The 22318-nt window shown below is 38.0% G+C and overlaps 1 protein-coding gene across 6 annotated transcripts in view; it reads left to right on the top strand.

The window, feature by feature from the left end:
- IRAG2 (inositol 1,4,5-triphosphate receptor associated 2) overlaps window positions 1–22318 on the top strand; it is a 185810-nt gene that overhangs the window by 74229 nt on the left and 89263 nt on the right. For 3 of the 6 annotated variants that reach the window (XM_082738480.1, XM_082738478.1, XM_082738471.1), the window contains 5 exons: window positions 10762–10942; window positions 14161–14243; window positions 14334–14412; window positions 19714–19831; window positions 21085–21135. In XM_082738480.1, coding sequence (XP_082594606.1) covers window positions 10908–10942; window positions 14161–14243; window positions 14334–14412; window positions 19714–19831; window positions 21085–21135 — 366 coding nt within the window. In that variant the 5' untranslated portion in view covers window positions 10762–10907. Of the gene's footprint in view, window positions 1–10761; window positions 10943–14160; window positions 14244–14333; window positions 14413–15966; window positions 16126–19713; window positions 19832–21084; window positions 21136–22318 lie in introns of those variants that run through there. The other 3 variants (XM_082738460.1, XM_082738479.1, XM_082738481.1) reach the window with 2 other exon arrangements.

The raw sequence follows: 22318 nt of genomic DNA, 5'->3' as shown, positions 1-22318 counted from the left end.
CTCTGACTAACATTTCACTTAGTATAATACTCTCTAGCTGTATCCATGTCTTTGAAAATGACAAAATTTCATTTGTCATTTGAATGATGGCTAATATTCCAGAGTGTGTGTGTGTGTGTGTGTGTGTGTGTGTGTACACACACCACATCTTGCCTATCCACTCATGACCTGATGGACATTTGGGTTCTTTCCATAATTTGGCTATTGTTGATAATGCTGCTATATAACTATCAAGGTGACATGTATCCCTTTGAATCAGTATTTTTGTAACTTTTGGGTAAATAGTAGTGCAATTACTGGATTACTAGAGTAGTTCTATTTTTAATTTTTTGAGGCACCTCCATACTGTCTTCCAGAGTGGCTGTATCAGTCTGCATTTCCACCAACAGTATAAGAGGGTTCCTCTTGTGGACATTGTGGAGGGTGTGTGCTATGATGAAGTGCTGTGAAGTGTGTAAACCTGGCAATTCACAGACCTGTATTGCTGGGGCTAATAATACATTATATATTAATTAAAAAAATTTTTTTTGAAAGTAACGGGTCACAGTTAAAACTTAAAAAAAAAAAAAAAAGAAGAAGTTGTTATGGCCAATGTCAAAGAGGTTACTGCCTGTGTTCCTCGAATTTTGGTGATCTCACATTTCCTGTCTTACATTTAGGCCTTTCATTAATTTTGAATTTATTTTTTGTATGGCATACAAAAGGGGTCCAGTTTCATTGTTTTGCATGTTGCTGTCCAGTTTTCCCAACACCATTTGTTGAATAGACTGTCTTTTTCCCATTGAATATTGTTTTCTGCTTCATCAAAGATTAGTTGATCATACTATTGTGGGTCCATTTCTGGGTTTCTGTTCCATTATTGACCTATGTGTCTTTTTGTGCCAGTACCTTACTGTCTTGATCACTACTTGAAGTCTGGAATTGTGATAACTCCACCTCTGCTCTGCTTTTCCAAGATTGCTTTGGCTATTTGGGGTCTTTTATGGTTCCATACAAATTTTAGGATAGTTTGTTCTTGTTCTATGAAAAGTGTTGGTGGTATTTTGATGGGGATTGCATTAAACATACAGATTTCTGTAGACTATAGAAATTTAATAATATTTGTTCTTCCAATCCATGAAGCATGGAATGTTTTTCCATTTCTTTGTATCATCTTCATTATCTTTCGTAAGTGTTCTATAGTTTTAAGAGTACAGACCTTTTCATTCTTTGATTAGGTTTATTCCTAGGTATCTTATGGTTTTTGGTGCAATTATAAATGGGATTAATTCCTTGATTTCTTTTTCTGCTGCTTCATTATCTGTGTACAGAAATGCAACTGATATCTGTACATTGATTTTCCATCCTGTGACTTTACCAACTTCATGTATCAGTTCTAACAATTTTTTGGTAGAGCCTTTTGGATTTTCTATGTAGAGTATCATGTTGTCTGCAAATAATGAAAGTTTGACTTCTTCCTTGCTGATTTGGATGACTTTTATTTCTTTTTGTTTTTTGATTGCTGAGGCTAGAACTTCTGGTACTATGTGAAATAACAGTGGTGAGAGTAGACCTACCTGTCTTTTTCCTGACCATAAAGAAAAGCTCTCAATTTTATCTTGATTAAGGGTGATATTAGCTGTGGGTTTTTATACATGGCCTTTATGATGTTGAGGTATGTTCCCTCTATCCCTACTTTGTTGAGAGATTTTCTCAAGAATGGTTGCTGAACTTTGCCAAATTCTTTTCTATTTATTAAGAGGATTATATGCTTCTTATCCTTTATTAATGTGGCATATCGCAGTGATTAATTTGCAAGTACTGAACCACCCTTGCAACCCAGAAATAAATCCCACTTGATTGCAGTGAATAATTCTTTTCATGTACTGTTGGATTCGATTTTCTAGTATTTTGTTGAGAATTTTTGTGTTCGTGTTCATCAGGGACATTGGCCTGTATTCCTTTTTTTAGTGGATTCTGTTTGCTTTTGGAATCAGGGTAGTGCTGGCCTTTCGAATGAGTGTAGATGTTTTCCTTCCATTTCTATTTTTTTAGAATAGTTTGAGAAGTCATATTAAGGTCTCTAATCTATTTTGAATTTATTTTTTGTGTATGGTGTAAAAAGTGGTCTAGTTTCATTCATTGGCATGTAACTGTCCAATATCAGCTTTTCCTGATACTATTTGTTAAAGACTGTCTTTTTTCAGTTTCATATTCTTGCCTCCTTTGTCAAAGATTAATTGGCCATATAAGTGTGGGTTTATTTCCAGGCTTTCCTTTATTTTCTGTTTATGTATTTGTCTATTTTTGTGCCAGTACCATACTGTTTTGCTTACTACAATTTTGTAGTATATCTTGACATCTGGAATTGTGATACCTCCAGTTTTGTTCTTTCTTTTTCAAGATAGATTTGACAATTTGTGGTCTTTTGTGGTTCCATACATATTTTAGGATCATTTGTTTCTAATTCCATGAAAAATGCAATTCGTATTTTGAAAAAGATTGTATTAAATCTATAGGTTGCTTTGGGTAGTATGGAAACTTTAACAATATTTGTTCTCCCAGTCCATGAGCATGGAATATCTTTCTATTCATTTCAATTTCTTTCAACAGTGTTTTATATAGTTTTCAGAGTACAGGCTTTTCAAGTACTTGGTTAAGTTAATTTTTAGGTATTGGTGCAATTGTAAATGAGATTGTTTTCTTAATTTCTCTTTCCACGCTTCATTATTAATATATAGAAATGCAATGAATTTCTTTCTTTTTTTTTTTTTTTATTTGAGAGAGAGACAATGAGAAAGAGCATGAGCGAGGAGAAGGTCAGAGGAAGAAGCAAACTCCCCATGGAGCTGGGAGCCTGATGCGGGACTCGATCCCGGGACTCTGGGATCATGACCTGAGCCGAAGGCAGTCGTCCAACCAACTGAGCCACCCAGGCGTCCCGCAATGAATTTCTGTATATTGATTTTTGTATCCTGCAACTTCACTGAATTCATCTGTTCTACTAGCTTTTTGGTGGAGTCTTTGGGTATTCTATATAGTCTCATGTCTTCTGCAAATAGTTAATATTTTACTTCTTCCTTACCAATCTGGATGCCTTTTATTCCTCTTTTCTGATTGCTATGGCCAGGACTTCTAGTACTATGATGAATAAAAGTGGTGAGAGTGGACACCCTTGCCTAGTTTCTGCTCTTAGGGGAAAAGCTCTCAGTTTTTCCCCATTAAGTAAGATGTTAGCTGTGGCTTTTTCATATCTGAATTTTATTATTTTGAGGTATGCTCCCTTTAAACCTACTTTATTGAAGGTTTTTTTTTGTTTGTTTGTTTTGTTTTTTTTAAAATCCTGAATGATGTTGTACTTTGTCAAATGCTTCTTCTGCATCTACTGAAATGATTGTTTTTTATCCTTCCAACAACAGGATGTTGATGAAACTTATCATATTGATTGATTTGCAAATATTGAACCACAGTTGCATCCAGGATATCCTGGAAGCAATATCCAATATCCAATTTGCATTGCAATATTTGCAATGCAAATCCCAATTGATCATGAAGAAGGATCTTTTTAATGTGTTGTTGGATTCAGTTTGCTAGAATTTTTGCATTTATGGTCATCAGAGATAGTGGTCAGTAGTTCTCTTTTTTGGTAGTGTCTGTTTTTGGTTTCAGGGTAATCCTGGCTGCAAAGAATGAAGTTGGAAGCTTTTCCTTCTTTCCTAATTTTTTTTTTTTTTTTTTTTTTTGGTGGTGGGGGCGGATAGTTTGAGAAGAGTAAGTATTAACTCTTCTTTAATTGTTTGGTAGAGTGACCGTCTTAGCGCAGTGGGCAGTGTGTCAGTCTCATAAATGTTTGGTATCATTCACCTGTGAAGCCATCTGATTCTGAACTTTTATTTGTTGGGAGGTTTTTTTGTTTGTTTTATTACAGATGAAATCACCTTGTTGGTAATCGGTATGTCCACATTTTCTACTTTGTATCATGCTTAGCGAAATAAGTCAAGCAGAGAAAGACAACTATCATATGATCTCCCTGATATGAGGAAGTGGCGATGCAACGTGGGGGCTTAAGTGGGTCTGATTCAGTTTTGATGGTTGTATGTTTCTAGGAATTTATCCCTTTCTTCTAGTTTGTCGAGTTTGTTGGCATATAACTTTTCATAATATTCTCTTGTAATCCTTAGTCTTTGTTTTTTTTTGTTGTTGTTGTGTTGATTTTTTTCCCTCTCCCTCTTTCTTTCTTCCTTGCTTTCTACCTTCTTCCCTCCCTTCCTTTCTTTCCCTCCTTCCCTTCCTTCCTCTTTTCCCTTCCCTTCCCCTTCCCCTCTTTTGTTTTCTCCGCACCCCTGCAGCCGGCTGAAGATGTATCAACTTTGCTGATCTTTTCACAGAACCAGGTCCTGGTTTCATTGATCTCTTCAATTGTTATTTTAGTTTCTATTTTCTTTATTTCTGCTATAATCTTTATTATTTCCTTTTTCTACTGGTTTTGTGTTTTATTTGTGCTTTTTCTTCCCTATGTACAAAAGCTTTGGCTATATTCCAAAGATTGGGGCTCATTGTGGTTCCATTTTAATTTGTCTCCATGTATTTTTTTATTTTCTCTTTGATTTCTTGGTTGAACCATTCATCGTTTAGTAGCATGATATTTAACCTCTTTAATTTTAATTTTTTAAAATTAAAATTTAATTAAATTTTATTAATTTTAATTCAATTTAATTTTAATTAAAATTTAATTTTAATTTTTCTTGTGCTTGATTTCTAGTTTCATACTGTTTTGGTCTGAAAAGATGTATGGTATGACTTGTTTTTTTTTTTAAAGATTTTATTTATTTTATTTGACAGAGAGAGAGATGACAAGTAGGCAGAGAGGCAGGCAGAGACAGAGGGGGAAGCAGGCTCCCTGCTGAGCAGAGAGCCCGATACGGGGTTCGATCCAGGACACTGAGATCATGACCTGAGGCGAAGGCAGCGGCTCAATCCACTGAGCCACCCAGACGCACCTTTTTTTTTTTTGAGTTTATAGAGACTTGTTTTGTGGCCTAACATGTGATCTATTCTGGAAAACATTTCTTGTGCACTTGAGAAGTGTATGAATTCTTCTGTTTTAGGATGGGATTTTTTTTTTTTTTTTTTTTTTTTTTAAGAGAGATTGAGAGCATGAACAGTGCAGAGATGGAGAGGGAGAAGCAGACTCACCACTGAGCAGGGAGCCTAACATGGGTCTCGATCCCAGGACCCTGAGATCATGACCCAAGCTGAAGGCAGTTGCTTAACCAATTGAGCCACTCAGGCACCCCTGGATCGCATGTTCTGAATATATCTGTTAGATCTGTCTGGTCCAATATGTCATTCAAAGCCACTGTTTCATTTTTGACGTTCTGTCTAGATGATCTATCCATTGATGTAAATGGGGTATATCTTTTTGTATTGTTCTATTTATCACTAGCAGTATCCTTGTCTCTTGTTATAGTCTTTGTTTTACAGTCTGTTTTGTCTGATACAGATTTGCTACCCCAGCTTTGTTTTCACTGTCATATGCATGAAAATGCTTTTCCATCTCTTCACCTTTAATCTGCATGTGTCTTTAGGTCTGAAATGAGTCTCTTGCAGGCCACATATCAATGATTCTTGTTTGTTTATCCACCCTGTCACCTTGGTTTTTTGATTGGAACATTTAGTCCATTTGCACTCAGAGTAATTGATAATGGGGTACCTGGATGGCTCAGTGGGTTGAAGTCTCTGCCTTCGGCTCAGGTCATGATCCCAGGGTCCTGGGGTCAAGCCCCACATTGGGCTCTCTGCTCAGCTGCTCAGCTCTCTGTTCTCCTCACCCCATCCCACCGCCTGCCTCTCTGCCTACTCATGATCTCTGTCTGTCAAATAAGTACATAAAATCTTAAAAAGTAATTGATAAGTACGTTCTTATTGCCATTTTGTTACCTTTATAGTTGTTTTTGTAGTTCTTTGTTCCTTTCTTCTCTTGCCTCCTCTTTTATGATTTGCTGGTTCTCTTTCTTTCTTCATATCGTACAATCTTTATCTTTCCATAAGGACATGCATTATGATTTGCATAGGATAGAATCTTAGGAACCAAAATTTGTGCTTCAAATAAATGTTACATTGAGACAAAGAACATAATCTAAGTGGAAGCTTAGAGTACTTGGTTCTTGTGACATTCCAGAAGTATTTGCCTATTTATCTTAATCTATACAAATCTTAATGTACACAAATCTATATGTTTCCAATAAGAAGTGTTTGTTAGCCTTCCAAGGTCACTCTCAGAGCCTACCTATTACATATCTTTAAAAATTCTACAAAGGAACATTTCTTCTCAGATATTGAAAGCCCATGACTCCCCCAAATATTAGCTACTTTTAGTGTTTTTTTAAATGGCTACAACAGTGCGTGACGCTTAATTTTATGTGTCAACTTGATTAGAAAAAAGGATGCCCAGATAGTGGTCAAACTATATTTATGGGAGTGTCTATGAGGGTGTCTCTGGAAGAGGTTAACATTTGTTTCTGTTTATGTGTTTTATTTTTGCCTTTTTTGGTTTTTTAACCTTTTTAAATTTCTTCCCCCAATTTTTATTTAAATTCTAGTTGGCTAACATATAATATTGGTTTCAGGAGTAGAATTTAGTGATTCCTCATTTACATAAAACATCATGTGCTCAACACAAGAACTTCTTTTCTTAATACCCATCACCTATTTGCCTACCTCTCTTCATCAGTCCTCAGTTCTTTATATTTAAGTCTGTTATGGTTTGCTTCCTTTTCTTTTTATTCCCCCTTCTTGTAAGTTCCTCTGTTTTGTTTCTTAAATTCCACATATGAGTGAAATCATGTTTTGTCTTTCTCTGACTGGCTTATTTCACTTAGCATAATACATTCTAGCTCCATCCACATCATTGCAAATAGCAAGATTTCATTCTTTTTGATGACTAAATAATATTCCATTGTGTATATATATACCATGTCTTCTTTATCCATTCATTAGTCGATGGACATTTGGGCTCTTTCCATACTGGTTTTCTTTGGTTATATGCTTGGATTCTTTTCTTTTTATTTTTTTTTGCATATCTGTTATAGGTTTTTGACTTGTGATTACCTTTAGGTTTATATATAACATCTTACGCATTTATCACACTATATTAAATTGATGGCCAGTTAAGTTTGAATCCAGTCTTAAAGCACAAAGTTTTACTTCTCTGCCACCTGTATTTTTGCTATATAGTTTCATACTTTTATTTTGTGAATTCCTTGACTGATTTTTATAGATATACTTAATCGTAGTGCTTTTGTGCATCCTACTTTCCACTCACAAAAAACCCCCTTAACATTAGTTATAAAGCTGGTTATTGTCATGAATTCCTTTACATTTTGTTTGGGAAACTCATTATCTGTTCTTCTTTTCTGAATGATAACCTTGCTGGATAGAGTATTCTTGGTTGCAGTTTTTTAAAAAATTATTATTATTATTTATTTTGACACTTTGAATATATATCATGCCACTCTCCTCTGGCCTGCAGAATTTCTGCTTAGACATCAGCTGAGAGCCTTACGGGGTTTCCTTGTATGTAACTGTTTTCTTTCTCTTGCTGATTTTTTTTTTTTAAGATTTATTTATTTATTTGAGAGAAAGAAGGAGAGAAAACATACACAGGAAGAGGAGGGGCAGAGGGAGAGAGAATTCTCAAGCAGAGTCCTTGCTGAGCATGGTGGCCAATAGAGGACTCAGTCTCAGGAAACACCACCCCCACCCCCAGCCCCAGGATCATGATCCGAGCTGAAATCAAGAGTCAGACACTTACCGACTGAGCCGTTAAGGTGCCCCTCTTTTGCTGCTTTTAAAGTTCCCTTTATTCACTACTTTTTGCCATTTTGATTATGTGTCTTGGCATAGACCTGCTTGGGTTGATTTTTTTTTTTGTGCCCTCTATGTGCCTCCTGGGTTTGGATTTGTGTTTCCTTCCCCAAAGTTGGAAAGTTTTCAGCTACTATTTCTTCAAATAAATTTTCTTCTCCTTTTCTCTCTTCTCCTAGGATTCTTTAATGTCAACATTATTACACTTGATGGTGTCACTGAATTCCCTTAATCTAGACTCATTATTATTCTTTTCTCTTTCTCCTGTTCAACTAGATCTCTTCCCACTACTCTGCTCTCCAGGTCACTGATCTCCATTCTTCTGTTTCCTCTAGTCTACTATTTATTCTCTATAGTGCATTTTAAATTCCAAGTATTGAATTATTTATTTCTGATTAATTCTTTCTTTCTTTCTTTTTTTTTTTAAATAGACTCTACACCCATTGAAGGCTTGAACTCATGACTCTGAGATCAAGACCTGATCTGAGGTCAGAGTCCAATACTTAAGTTACTGAGCCACCCAGGCATGTCTCTGACTGGTTCTTTTTGTTGCTGTTGTTTTCTATCTCTTTGTTGAGGGTCTTACTGAGATCCTCCACCCGTTTCTCAAGTCTGTTGAGCATCTTTATTACCATTACTTTAAATTCTCTAACTGTCATATCCCTTACTTCTGTTTTATTCAGCTCTCTTGCTGTGATTTTGCCCTCTTTTTTCATTTGGGACATATTCCTCTGTCACCTTATTTTGTTTGATTTTCTCTGTCTGTTTCCATGTATTAGGAAACTCAGCTGCATCTCTTGTTCTTGAAAGAGGAGGCCTCATGAGGCTGAGGTCCTGTAGGGTCCTGCAATGTGATGTCTCTTGTTCAGCAGAACCTGACACTTCAGGAGTGTCTCCTATGCGTTTTGTGTGCACCCTACTGTTGTGGCTGAGCCACATTTGCCTTCAGTCCAGTCATCTGCAATGGTTCTCCTTGCCTGTTTGGGCAGGATTTGGTCCCTGTGTGGTTAGTGGACTACTCTGGAGCCACCTTTATCTTGAGTTTGATCAGACTGGTTGTTCGCCAGAGCTGTGATCACATAGAACTGAAAGGCTCTCTTTCCTGTGTTATCCCCTGAGAAGCTTTCTTGGTGAGTGGATCCTATACTCAGACCAGATGTCTGCTCCCTGCCCTTTTTTGGGGCCACAGTCAAACTGATGTATATGCTTACCTTTCCCCCTTCCTGGGGCAGGTGTCAGTTTGGAGTGGTGCTGGTCCCTACTGGGACTCTTGCACCCTCCCAGGCATGGGGCACTGCTGTGGATGGATTTCTGCCGAAGGTGTGTTGGATTGAGTGGGTCCACAGGAGAATGCTGGGGCAGGGTCACTGTTAACATTCTAAGTGGAAAGTGTTCACACTGTGCAGGTTCCTGCAGGTGTCCGTATATCTAGGCTGGGCAGGGGGAAAGGATAGTGCTTGCCAGCACTTTTTTTCTTGGAGGAGTCTCCCACTGGTCCCTGTCCCTTCTGCACATGTTCTAAAATTAGGAAATAAATCTTCCTATATATCCTAGGTGCTTTTCAAATTGCTGCTTCTTTGTCACATCTCAGCAGTGTTGTTTGTTATGCTGTCTCTTAAAGGCAGGATTCCATCCCCTTCCTGCTCTCCCAGAGCCATGCCTCCTGCTTTTTAAGGTTCCAGATGTTAAGCCCCACTACTTTTAAGAACTTGCAAACTTAAGCCCCTCTGGTTTTCAAAGCCAAATGTTATGGGGATTCGTCTTCACAATGCAGATCCCCGATGCCTGGGATTCCTGGTGTGGGGTGTACTCCTTTCTCTTCTCTGTGCCTTTCGTGTCCCTCTTTCCTTTAGATAGTCATATGAGTCAATCTGGTTCCCAATCATGTCTCTACCCTTCCTGCCTTTTTTTATGTGGCCTCTTTCCTACAGTTAACTGTGGAGAGTCTGTTCTGCCAGTGTTCAGGTTATTTTCTGGATGGTTTACACTGATGTAGCTGTTATCTCAGTGTATCTATCTATGGGATGAGGTGAGTTTGGGATCCTCCTACTCTGCCATCTTCTCCACATATCCTACAAGGTTTATGGTTTTATATCTCACCAATTTGGTCTTTAATCCATTTTGAGTTTATTTTTTGTTTCTGGTGTAAAAAATTGGTCTAGTTTCATTCTTTTCCATGTGGCTGTCTGGCTTTCCCAGAAGCATTTATTGAAGAGACTGTCTTTTCTCCATTATATATTCTTGCCTCCTGTGCCACAGATTAATTGATCACTTAAACATGGGTTTATTTCTGGGCTCTGTAGTCTGTTTTATGAACCTATGTGTCTATTTTTGGGCCAGTACTATACTGTTTTGATGACTGCAGCTTTGTAATATTTGAAATCTAGAATTGTGATGCCTTTTTCTTTTTTGAGATTGCTTTGGCTATTTGGGGTTGTTTGTGGTTCCATACAAGTTTTAGGATTATTCTAGTTCTGTGAAAGATGCTGTTGGTATTCACTGAAAGCTTTTTAAGGAAAGAAGGGGAGACCGAAATAAGGTGACCTTTTGATTACTCTCACAGGTGATTATTGATTGTATATATCATGTGTATTTAAACCTCACAACAACTGTGTATGGTACATTTTATCATCCCCATCTCTCAGATTAGGAAAATGAGGCTTAAAGAGATTAAGAAATTTTCCCAAATCAACACACCTGGTAAATTCCAGCATCAAGATCGGACACCAGGTCCGTTAGACTTCAGCCCAAGGCCAGGGCTCTCTCCACTCTACCATGCCAACTCAGCAGGACTGTGAAGGTTTTGTGGCATGTTTCCAGGGCTCAAGTGTCTTGAGAAAGTTGAGTACTTCACTCCTCACTGTTAAAGCATAATCTTAATACATCTTTCAAAATTAATTTGCTTTTCTTCCTAAGGGTCAGTAGGAGTTGCCAAAATAATAGATTACCTGAAACAAGAAAGTAGTCAAAATCATGAAGATCGTGGACTTGAGGAGCTATGGAACATACTTGATCCTAAAAAGGGAGACCTGCATGTGGACCTGGAAATTTTTCGTGCCATCATGAAAGAATGGATGGCTTGCTGTAGAATCAAATGGTAATCATTGGGGCGCTTGGGTGGCACAGTCGGTTGAGTGTCCTATTCTTAGTTTCAGCTCAGGTCATGATCTCGGGGTCATGAGATGAGCCCATGTCCAGCTTGGCACTCAGTGTGGAGTTTGCTTGAGACCCCCTCCACCTCTCCCTCTCCCCACTGTTCTCACACCCCAAGATCTCTCTCTCTCTCTCTCAAATAAATAAATCTTTTAAAAAATAATAATCATAGTTCCAACAGAATAAATATCCAGGTTCTGTTTTAACAACTGATTACAGCTAATGCTAATCACTGTTTTTTTGTGTTGATGGAAATACTCCTTGATAATCCAGTGCTCCTCACACGGTAGCATGCACTGGAATCACCTGACCTATTTATCATGCCTGATTGTTGCCCCCCCCCCCCACCATGATTCTGTAGGTCTACGGTGAAGCCTGATAATTTGCATTTCTAGCCTATTTCCAAGTGATAATGATGTTGATGAGCGTATGTGTACACATGGCAGGGATGAGCGTGCTTTGAGAATGTATTATATTAGTTATGTTAATCCTTGTAACATCCATTTATTGTGATTAAAGGCAGCACATATTATTTCGTTGCCACAAAGAATTGAACTGACATAGGAGTCAAGCAGATTATTGATAATGACGGCAAATCTTCAAATGCATTTAAACTCAGAGTGAGTGCCCTTTAAAGGTCAGTGGGGGATACTCAGGCAGTGAGTGTAATTTGAAAGCCTAGGATAAAGGGAAACTAAAGGGAAAAGGAAAAAAGTTGTAGAATTGGGGCGAAAAACGATGAAGGTGGAGAGTATGCCTGATCTCATACAGCTATCATTCTCTGGAGGAACCTGGAGAAATTTTTCATTCTTTCACAGGACGCCTAAGTTCTCTGGCTTTTAATCAGCCACCATCTACCAGCTTTTCTATACTAGAAATTTTCTTAAATAAAACTGCAAGCCTGAAAAGGGACAAAACTTACTAGATTTCATGTAGGGATTAGGATGTCTAGATGACTTAAGAAAAGATAACCAAAATGTTGTTTGCAAAGAGCAAGTTAATCATGAAAGCAAGATAAATACATAAAAATATCTGATTTTACTAGTAATCAAAGAAATACAAATAAAAACAGCATACCAGTTTTGCCCATCAGTTTAGCAAAATTTTAAAAGAATGACTCTACCCCGTGTTGTCAGGGTAGGTGGAGAAATAAGTCTCCCTTCATACATTGTGGTAGTGCAAGTTGTATAGTTTTTTCAAGAATGATTTAGGAAATTATGTGATTAAAATTATGTGAGGTATTTGGGCTAGTCATGTAACTTCAAGAAAAATAAGAAATCATATCCCTAATATGTGTGTTTTTGATAGTGCTAAATATAAGCAACTTATAAATTTTAATATAGTCAGATTAATAAATTATAATATACTTCCATCCACTAGAATGATTATTCAAAATTATTAGATAAACATCTGAGAAAATATTCATGTATATTTATTTCAAGTATGACCATTAATAGATATATGTATTATAAACCCATATTTATCAAGAAAAATAAGCATGAAGAAAGTGGGGAAGAATATATTTGGAAATGATTATCTTTCCATGATGGTTTCAACATTGTTATTTTCTCCTGCCTTTTCCCATATTTCTGTAATACTTCGGTTTGTATAATAAAATAATTAATCCATTATAAAATAGTGTGAGGGCAACAGAAAAAAACCAATTTTTATAACAAAAGTGAAGAAAACATGGGAAGTATAAACAGAAAATAGAAGAACAGAAACTCGATATAGAGCTATCAATAGTAAAGTGGTACATGATTTATTCTGACAGACCTCTCACATTGAAACGCAATGAGATGTTAGTACAGATATAGAGAATTCTGTAGCTGTTCCAGAAACAGTCTAAGTAGTTGGCATTTAGAAAGATTAAGTAAAACTTACATCATAGTATAGAGACTCTTAAAAAGGCAATGGCTGAAACTTTAATCTGTTTATTTTGAGGGTTAGAGCTAGAATTTGTGTACTGGACAGTGGAATATAGAGAGCTTTCCCCAATTTCAGGAGCCAGTGCTCAAAGTACAATTTGTCTAGGTTCAACTTGGTTTTCCATGAGAAGGAAAAATGATTAACACCAAGAATATATCCTGAGATATTAGTTGTTCATGCCATTTCATTCCCAATTATTTTTTTAAAGATTTTATTTATTTGACAGACAGAGATCACAAGTAGGCAGAAAGGCAGGCAGAGAGAGAGAGGAGGAAGCAGGCTCCCCTTTAAGCAGAGAGCCTGATGTGAGGCTCGATCCCAGGACCCTGGGATCATGACCTGAGCCAAAGGCGGAGGCTTTAACCCACTGAGCTACCCAGGTTCCCTCATTCCCAATTTTTAAGATTTTTAAATTTAAGAACTTAAATTTTACAGTTTAAAAATTTTTTAAATTTGTTACCTCAGCAAATGTTCACTTATTACTCCAAACTATGTTGCCGTCCTAATCCCTTGAGGCCTCCCCTTGCCAACCATAGCTGCTGCACATCATTACCTTCCTACTTCTGCAGGCACATTGTTTTTTCCAGGTTAGATAAAAACGTTATGGAAAATTGAGTTAATGCCTTAAGTTTCTTTTCTATCACCCCACCTAAGCACAATGTTGAACTCCAAATAGTTGCTGAATGAATAGATAGTTTTTTTTTTTTTTAAAGATTTTATTTATTTGTCAGAGACAGAGGGAGAGAGAGCGAGCACAGGCAGACAGAGAGGCAGGCAGAGGCAGAGGGAGAAGCAGGCTCTCTGCCGAGCAAGGAGCCTGATGTGGGACTCGATCCCAGGACCCTGGGATCATGACCTGAGCCGAAGGCAGCTGCTTAACCAACTGAGCCACCCAGGTGTCCTGAATAGATAGTTTTAAAATCCAGAAAAAGGGGCATCTGGATGGCTCAGTGGGTTAAAGCCTCTGCCTTCGGCTCAGGTCATCTCAGGGTCCTGGGATCGAGTCCCACATCGAGCTCTCTGCTCAGCAGGGAGCCTGCTTACCCCACGCCCTCTCTCTGCCTGACACTCTGCCTACTTGTAATCTCTGTCTGTCAAATAAATAAATAAAATCTTAAAAAAAAAATCCAGAAAGAAATACTTGAACAGAAAAGTTACAGAGCACATCTGAAAAATGAGCTGGGCTTTGTGCTGGTGAAGAATCCCGACTCAGTGGTTTTGTGTCTTTGATAGCAGGGACAGAATGAGAGGTGGATCAGGCAGCAGGATCGATGATGCCGGTTTTGAACAGGACAGTATAAAATCAAGTAGAGCAAGTATGTATGTGTTTCTTCCTGTTGGTTCTGCCACTTTCTTGTGGTTTAGAGAAATGGATTATTCTTAAAACCCTCTTGTATGTGTTTCAGTTAAGATGACCACAGATAAAACAGAACCTACGTCACGGAGCTTCGAGGCTTTGAGTGGAGATTCGTCTATAGGAGTCTTGTAAGCCTTCTTATTGGTATACGTGCTGCCAAAGCGAGCGCATAAGCCTTCTTATTTGTAATGCTTTCTCAAGCACCTCTTATTTCTTTTTCTCATTTATTTCATAGGTCTGCCTGTCTTACTTATGATAAAGCCACTTAGTGTGTGTGCTTGTGTGTGGCTAGCCAGTCTTTTATTTAACTATTCTGTCTCAATTTGCATTAGAACAAATTTCACCAGGAGCATGATTTATATAAGACTAGTATTATATGAATTAACATTTCCTCCCTAATAAAATTCTTCTCTCACATTAACTTCATGTGCTTTCCATGGAAAACAAGTTCCATCTGAGGTAGAATTATGACACTGACCTTAAGCACTTTGGGTGATTGTTTTTATTTTTTTTTTTTAAGATTTTATTTATTTATTTGACAGAGAGAAATTACAAGTACACTGAGAGGCAGGCAGAGAGAGAGAGAGAAGGAAGCAGGCTCTCTGCTGAGCAGAGAGCCCGATGCGGGACTCGATCCCAGGACCCGGAGATCATGACCTGAGCCGAAGGCAGCGGCTTAACCCACTGAGCCACCCAGGCGCCCGGGTGATTGTTTTTAAAGCACCTCTTTAATAGACTTACAGATATGAGTGGGAAAAGTTGTTTTCCACTAGATGTGTATGAGTTTTAGATATCAAGAGGAAATTCTGTCCCTCCCTTATTTTCTCTTTGCCCCTTTTGGTTTGTCCATGCAAAAAGTTTTGGTAGGAATATGGACCAAACCTTTGGGATAAAATGGCAAAAAGATAGAGAAGGCCTGGGACTCCATGAAACACGCGGTCTAGACTCTCAAAGAGACTGTGATCTAATGTCAGGGTTGAGAGCGACACAAACATTCACATGCTGTAGAAAATATTAGGAAAGACGAATACTAAACTGTGAACTACAGGCTGCAAACATAAGTGTCTAGGAATTGTTTCCCAGTTAAAGGCCTATTAAAACCTGCCAAGATCCCTTGGCTGAAAGAGTAACAATGTGTCAATTTATTTCAGAATCTATCATAACCCTGGCAGAAATGGAAACTTCATTGTAGTCAGAGGCCAGTGTTAGAAGCAAAGTGGAAAAGAATTAACAAAACTGTGGCACCCAGGGGTGACTGGGTGGCTCAGTGGGTTAAAGCCTCTGCCTTTGGCTTGGGTCGTGATTCTGGGGTCATGGGATCGAGCCCCACATCGGGCTCTCTGCTCAACAGGGAGCCTGCTTCCCTTCCTCTTTCCCTGTCTGCCTCTGTGCCTGCTTGTGATCTCTGTCAAATAAATAAATAAAATCTTTAAAAAAACCCAAAAAACAAAACAAAACTGTGCCACCTGGCTTCACAGCTGACAGATGCTGAATATTTGGCAATTTTGGAAAAATCTCTGCTACTGTAACAGTGCTTGAATAAATATTTATTGTATAAATGGACTACACTTACAAGGATGGAAAGGGATAAAATAGAAAGTCGCACAGTGATACATGCCTTGTTTTGATTGGGAGGAATTGGAGATGTTGGAGATGATTCTCATTCATTCTTTCACCCACAGAGAGGTGTCTGATTTGATGACTTATGTAGCAGACCTGCATTCTAACAAGCAGAAATTGGAGGAGGAAAATAATAAGTTTAAATCAGCATTAGAAACCTTGGAAGACGCTAACTGCCAGTTATCAAAGGATTGTACTGAATTGCGCCATCAGATAAAAAGGTGAACCATTGAGAAGGGTAGAGTATGCTGGGAGCTTTCCCTTCTTTTCCCTTTAAAAAAAAAAAAGTCTGTTTTTTAAATTGGGTAATAGTGCACATGGTATAAAAATTTACCCTTTTAGAGTGTACAATTCAGTGTTTTTTAGTAGATTCACAAGGTTGTGCAGCCAGTTACATTGAGCTCATTCATCACTCCAAAAAGGAAAGACAGAGCTGTTAGCAGTCACTCCCCATTTCCCTCCCTCTCCGCCCCTGACAACCACTAATCTGTCTGTGGATTTGCCTGTACTGACCATTTCACAGGAATGGAACCATATAATATGTGACCTTTGTGTCTGGTTTCTTTCACTTAGCAAAATGTTGTCAAGGTTCCATGTAACATATGTGGAATGACGTCCTTCCTTTTTGTGGCTTAATAGTGTTCTGTTGTATGGACATACAGTTTTGTCTAGCCATTCTTCAGAGAATGGATATTTGGGGGGTATTATCATTTTTTGGCTATTATAAATACTGCTACTGTGAACATTTGTATACAGGTTTTTGTGTGAACATAGGCTTTTAGTTCTCCTAGGTATATTACCTAGAAGTGAAGCTGCTGTGTAGTGCCTTACTTTGAAGAACGGCCAAACCGTTTCCAAAGCAGCTGTACTGTTTTAGATTTTTGCCAGCAGTGTTTGTCAGTTCTTCTCTAGCAAAGATATCCTTTATGTCATTCGAAGCAGTGCTGTTTATTTAAGATCAATATGCCTGTTGACCAACTGTGGATCTCTCCAAAGCATTCTGGGGTTCAGCTGAACTCTTACCCATGCAAATTCCCATGCTAAGTACCGTTGACCCTTGAATAACAGATTTGATCTGTATTGGTCCACTTACACATGAATTTTCATCAATAAATACAGCACTGTATTGTAAATATATTTTTTCTTCCTTATGACTTTCATTTTTTTTTTTAAGATTTTATTTATTTGACCGAGATCACAGTAGGCAGAGATGCAGGCAGAGAGAGAGAGGAGGAAGCAGGCTCCCTGCTGAGCAGAGAGCCTGATGCGGGACTTGATCTCAGGACCCTGCGATCATGACCTGAGCCTAAGGCAGAGGCTTGAACCCACTGAGCCACCCAGGCGCCCCTGACTTCCGTTTTTTTAAAAAAGATTTTATTTATTTATTTATTTATTTATTTATTTATTTATTTGACAGACAGAGATCACAATTAGGCAGAGAGGCAGGCAGAGAGAGAGGAAGGGAAGCAGGCTCACAGCTGAGCAGAGAGCCCATTGTGGAGCTCAATCCCAGCACCCTAGGATCATGACCCAAGCCGAAGGCAGAGGCTTTAACCCACTGAGCCACCCAGGCATCCCTCCTTATGACTTTCTTAATAACATTTTATTTTCTCTAACGCTATTGCAAGGATACAGTATATAATACATATAACATAGGAAATATGTGTTAATCAACTATTTGTGTTATTGGTAAGGCTTCTGGTCAACAATAAGCTATCAGTAGTTTAGTTTTTGGAGAACCAAAAATTACACATAGATATTTTGGGCAGTCTGGTGCATCTAATGCCATGTTGGTTAAAAGACAACTATGTTATGAGAGATTCATTGACAAGTCGGGTTTAAAATATGCTTGTAGGGTACATGATAAGGATGTCAGATGGTAAGAAAAGTTAGGACTTTAGCTTAAGATAGATATAAAAGGACAAAGGACTTGGGAGACATATATAGTATCAAGTATTGATAAAATGAATTGTGAGGAGATGCCTGAGCTTCAGGTAAAAAGCAACAAGTTTCTCACAAAGCCTGCAGTTACAGATGTAGGTGCTAAAATTTTGAACAGAAAAGTTCTAAGTTAACCTGGAAAGACAGTAGAGCATTCTGACCATGGATTCTTTCCCTCATCATTTTTGGCCAGCCAGTCCAGCCTCCAAGCTTATCTTAAAATAAGTAAAAAGTAAAATAAGTAAAAAGTAAGCTTTCTCCATTCCACAACAGGTTTATTTATTATTTATTTGAAATATTCAAAATATTTTTTAAAAAATATCTGTGTCTGGGGCACCTGGGTGGCTCAGTGGGTTAAGCCGCTGCCTTCGGCTCAGGTCATGATCTCAGGGTCCTGGGATCGAGTCCCGCATCGGGCTCTCTGCTCAGCGGGGAGCCTGCTTCCTCCTCTCTCTCTCTCTCTGCCTGCCTCTCCATTTACTTGTGATTTCTCTCTGTCAAATAAATAAATAAAATCTTTAAAAAAAAAAATATCTGTGTCTTAGATGAATCTACAACTTATTTCAACTACACATCATCTTTCACCCGGATCCCTCAACAGCCTCCTGATTCGTCTCCCTGCCTTTCCAGAACTCGTGTCCCAGGGGCAGGAGTGCTCTTCCTAAATCCAGTCTGACCACATCATGCCCCTGCTTTAAACACTTCCATTGACCCCCTATCACCCTCAAGATGAAATTCAGTTTGCAGAGTCCTTCCTGATGGGGTTTCTGTTACTTACCTCTACTCCTATTTTCCATTCTAGGCTCCCACGATATCTAACAGCTTGCAGCCCCTCAGTGGGCCTCTGTTTGTTCTTTCTCCCCACTCCTCCGCACCTTCCCATTATCTGAGCTGTCTGCCTTTTACACAGTATCTACAGAACTTGGGTTTACTCTAGTCTTGGTTCTTACCACACCATATTATAATTATGATTGTCTGCTTACCCTTTTAGTCTATAAATTCCAGGAAGTTAGAGTTCTCATAATTGGACTCACTTTTGTCTTCTTCGGGGCCTAACATAATGCCCGGTACAACCTTTTGTTGTATGATCATTTGTTGAATGATCAATGTAATTCCTGAGTGAGGAAAAAAATGGTACCTTCTTTGAGTTCCTGCTCAGAAAACAGTTTATAATCCAGTGGGAATGTTAATAAGCAATTCAATGATCTGGATTACCATAATTCATTTAATAGAGTTTTTTGCTATTGGACATTTAGGTTGTTTGGGATTGTAAACAATGCTATAATAAACTTCTAAAGTAAAATACACAGACACTATTTGTAATGATTTATTTGTTTAGTGGTTGTCTCCTTCACTAATATTCAACTGCTACAAGGGCAAGGACTATGTCTCTTGCTACCATCATAGGCTTCTTTGTGGCATACAGCACCTGGAACATGGTATTATTTAATATTTGTAGAATTACATTAATTACTAATGTAAATAATGTAATTACATTGAATTATGTAAAAAAATATTTCATAATATTTATAGAATTACATTAGCCAAATAGTATATCTTAATTGAAGGAGAGAACCAACCATGTGGTGAAACCAATGATGAATTTCAGAGGGAGACTCCAAATCTTTATCCTCAAGAATATGTTTGTTTCCTTCTATCTTTCTTCCCCCCACCACACTTCCCCCAAATCTCTTCCTTTTCTAAGGACCATGAAAGATCACGGGTGTATTTTTACTATTGTTGACATCTGTTTAAGCCTTTAGTGGTTTTCAGCTTGGGTCCGAAAATAGTCCTTGGCTTTACTTTGTATCTTTGACGGTTATATTTGAGGTTTTGCTCATTGCCCCCCCCCCCACCTCCCACAACAGTGCCCACCAAGCTATTATGAGAACAAATCTGTTAGAAGAAGAGCTGGAGGAACTGAAAATTGGTATGAATGCTTCTGAAGAGCAGAAGACGGTGATTGTAGCCCAGAACAAACAATTAGTAAGTCATTCAAGTACTTTGAATTTGGCACATAGGTTACATAACTGAAATCCAAGAGGGTTTATTTGGAGGCAAAAATCAGAAGTCAGTGGGCTGATGAATGAATTGGTAATACCTTAGAAGAGCAAAGGCAAATAGGATAAACTGTTTTTCTTTTCAGCCAAGATAAAAATTCTTTACAAATTAGTCCTATTCACAGTGGTTTGTGAAGATCTAGAAGATCTCTGGAATGCTCCTGGAGCTGAGAGGTGAATTCATAAATACCTGATACCAAAAGCCACTTGAATTTTCTTAAAAAAAAAAAAAAAAGTTCTCCACCACATTTTCACCTTGTTCTCGGGTTTTAAAAAAAATCCATTATCTTAGTACTTATAGATTATTAAGGAGCTCCATAAATCAGTCCTTACACTAAATAAACACAGGCTTGAAATTTTTAGAGCAAAACATTATTTAGACTAAGCTTTACTGCCAAAAAAGTAGTTGTTTTTTAATTGAGAATGTTAAACTCTTATCTAGCGCCTTAGTAATAATCTTTCAAATCCTGATATATTCCAGCAGTATTCTAACATTGCTAACAATGGTGGGGTCAGATGACTGTCATTCAGACTAGTTCTTTCTTAGATCTGTAAGGAACAAGAGACTGGGATGCCAGGCCTAAGGCATTCCCACAACCAACACAGATTAGTTTAGCTCTTGCCTCAGCAGCACAATGTGCTACTCAGGCTAGACTAGAAGGGACTAGACTCCTCCAGTGTCAGATGACTGCATGTCTCTGAATGTAGTACAGGGAAGACTTAACTTGGGACCACAGAGGAACTTGCCTGTGGAGGAAATGTTGAGAAATGAGCGAGTAGCCACTCCTGCGAGTCAGACTGCCGGCATCCGGGTCCTGACTGCAATGGCTGAGTAACTTTGGGCAAACCACGTAATAGATGAATTCATGCTACCTGTGGTAGACAGACAGTGGGAAAGGAGCAGCGAAAGAAGCCAGGCTATTCCTTTTTTGTTTTTCCTCTTTCCCTCCCTGTCAGATTGAGTCAAAGAGAAGAGTGAATTCTTAGAAATCCCAAGAAACTAGAAGCCAAAGGCTTAGCTTCATACTGAGAATATTCCCAGACTAAGTTCCCTTGTGTCATGTCAATACCATGTTTAAAGTTGATAGAGAGAAAGAAGGTCAGTAGTCTTCAGTAGTAGTAAATATGCGATATTTTCATAAACTTCTAAATACTTTTTAATTCCTTCCTCTTAATCAGGAGACAGAAAACCGGGCTCTGATTCTTAAGATTCGGATTCTCCAAGAAGAGGTATGCTCAAATTGTTAAACACAGGTACAGATAAACATATGGAAATCATACAGGCTTGAGTTCTGACTCTGGATTAATTAGAAATCATGTGAATATTCAGGCTCCTATGAACCAAAGACCACGTTGCTTTTTCAAATTACAAGTGAAGAAGAGCGGATAGGACTTTTATGTCTGAAAAGAAGTGCATTATTACCTTTGTAATTATCCACGGAAGAATGGGGTTTAAGAAATTTAGATTTAAGATAAAACGAAATTTACCTTATAAATATAAATTAAGAAGGAAAGTGTAGACATTATTAATTTTCCATTATTATTCTACTGCTGGGAAAAGTCTTGAGTCGAAGACCTAGTCACTGGGTCTGAAAGTCTGACTTTGGAAAAACCAGTTATCTTTTTGGGGTAATAATACCTATTCCCTACAGTTACTTTGGAGATTAAAATAATGCATATGAAACCATTTGGTAAATCATACGAACTTCATATGCGTTAGGAAATATTAGTAAAAGGTCTAAAGAAATAATTCTGTGCCTTAAGTTTTTTAAGCAACAGCATTAAAGCATTGAAGTAACAGGTAACAGAGCTACTTGTAAGCTACTATTTTGGAGGAAAATTCTAAGTACCTTTTTAATGTCAAGTTTATGTACAGTTTTTATTGGGCTTTATATAAGTTTATCAGGGGTATTTATTAAGCTGTGATGAACAGTCTGTAATGAAGTGCATGAGCCAACTGGACATTAAAGCACTCTTAGAGTGGGTTGGAAAGGAACAATTAAAAGATTGGCAAGAAACTCTGCGTTAGAGTTAAACGTGGTGTAGCAACAAGACCAGGTTTTCATAAAACTAGTGCCTTGCAGTGTAAATATGCGATGTAAGATATTTTTCTCCTTGTATTTAAGATGATTGACTAGTGTCAAAAAATTACACAGAACTGAGGTAGAAGGAGGAACATGTGGAACCCTTCACCATGAGAGCATTGCAACTCTTGACTTGCATTAGAAAAAGCACATAAATATCACTAATAGCTGAGATTCCTTTAGGGGATTAAAATCTAATGCACTGTGAAGAGTAACAGCACAATAGCTTGGATAGTTTCTTTCATTTATTGATTCATTCATTCAACACACAGCCAATTGGGAGACCTTCGTGAGCCAGGCGCTCTTCTAGATGTTGAGGATATTAGCTC

Source organism: Mustela nivalis, assembly GCF_964662115.1.
Source record: "Mustela nivalis genome assembly, chromosome: 7".
Taxonomy (NCBI): domain Eukaryota; kingdom Metazoa; phylum Chordata; class Mammalia; order Carnivora; family Mustelidae; genus Mustela; species Mustela nivalis.
This window is presented reverse-complemented; position numbering and strand designations above follow the sequence as displayed.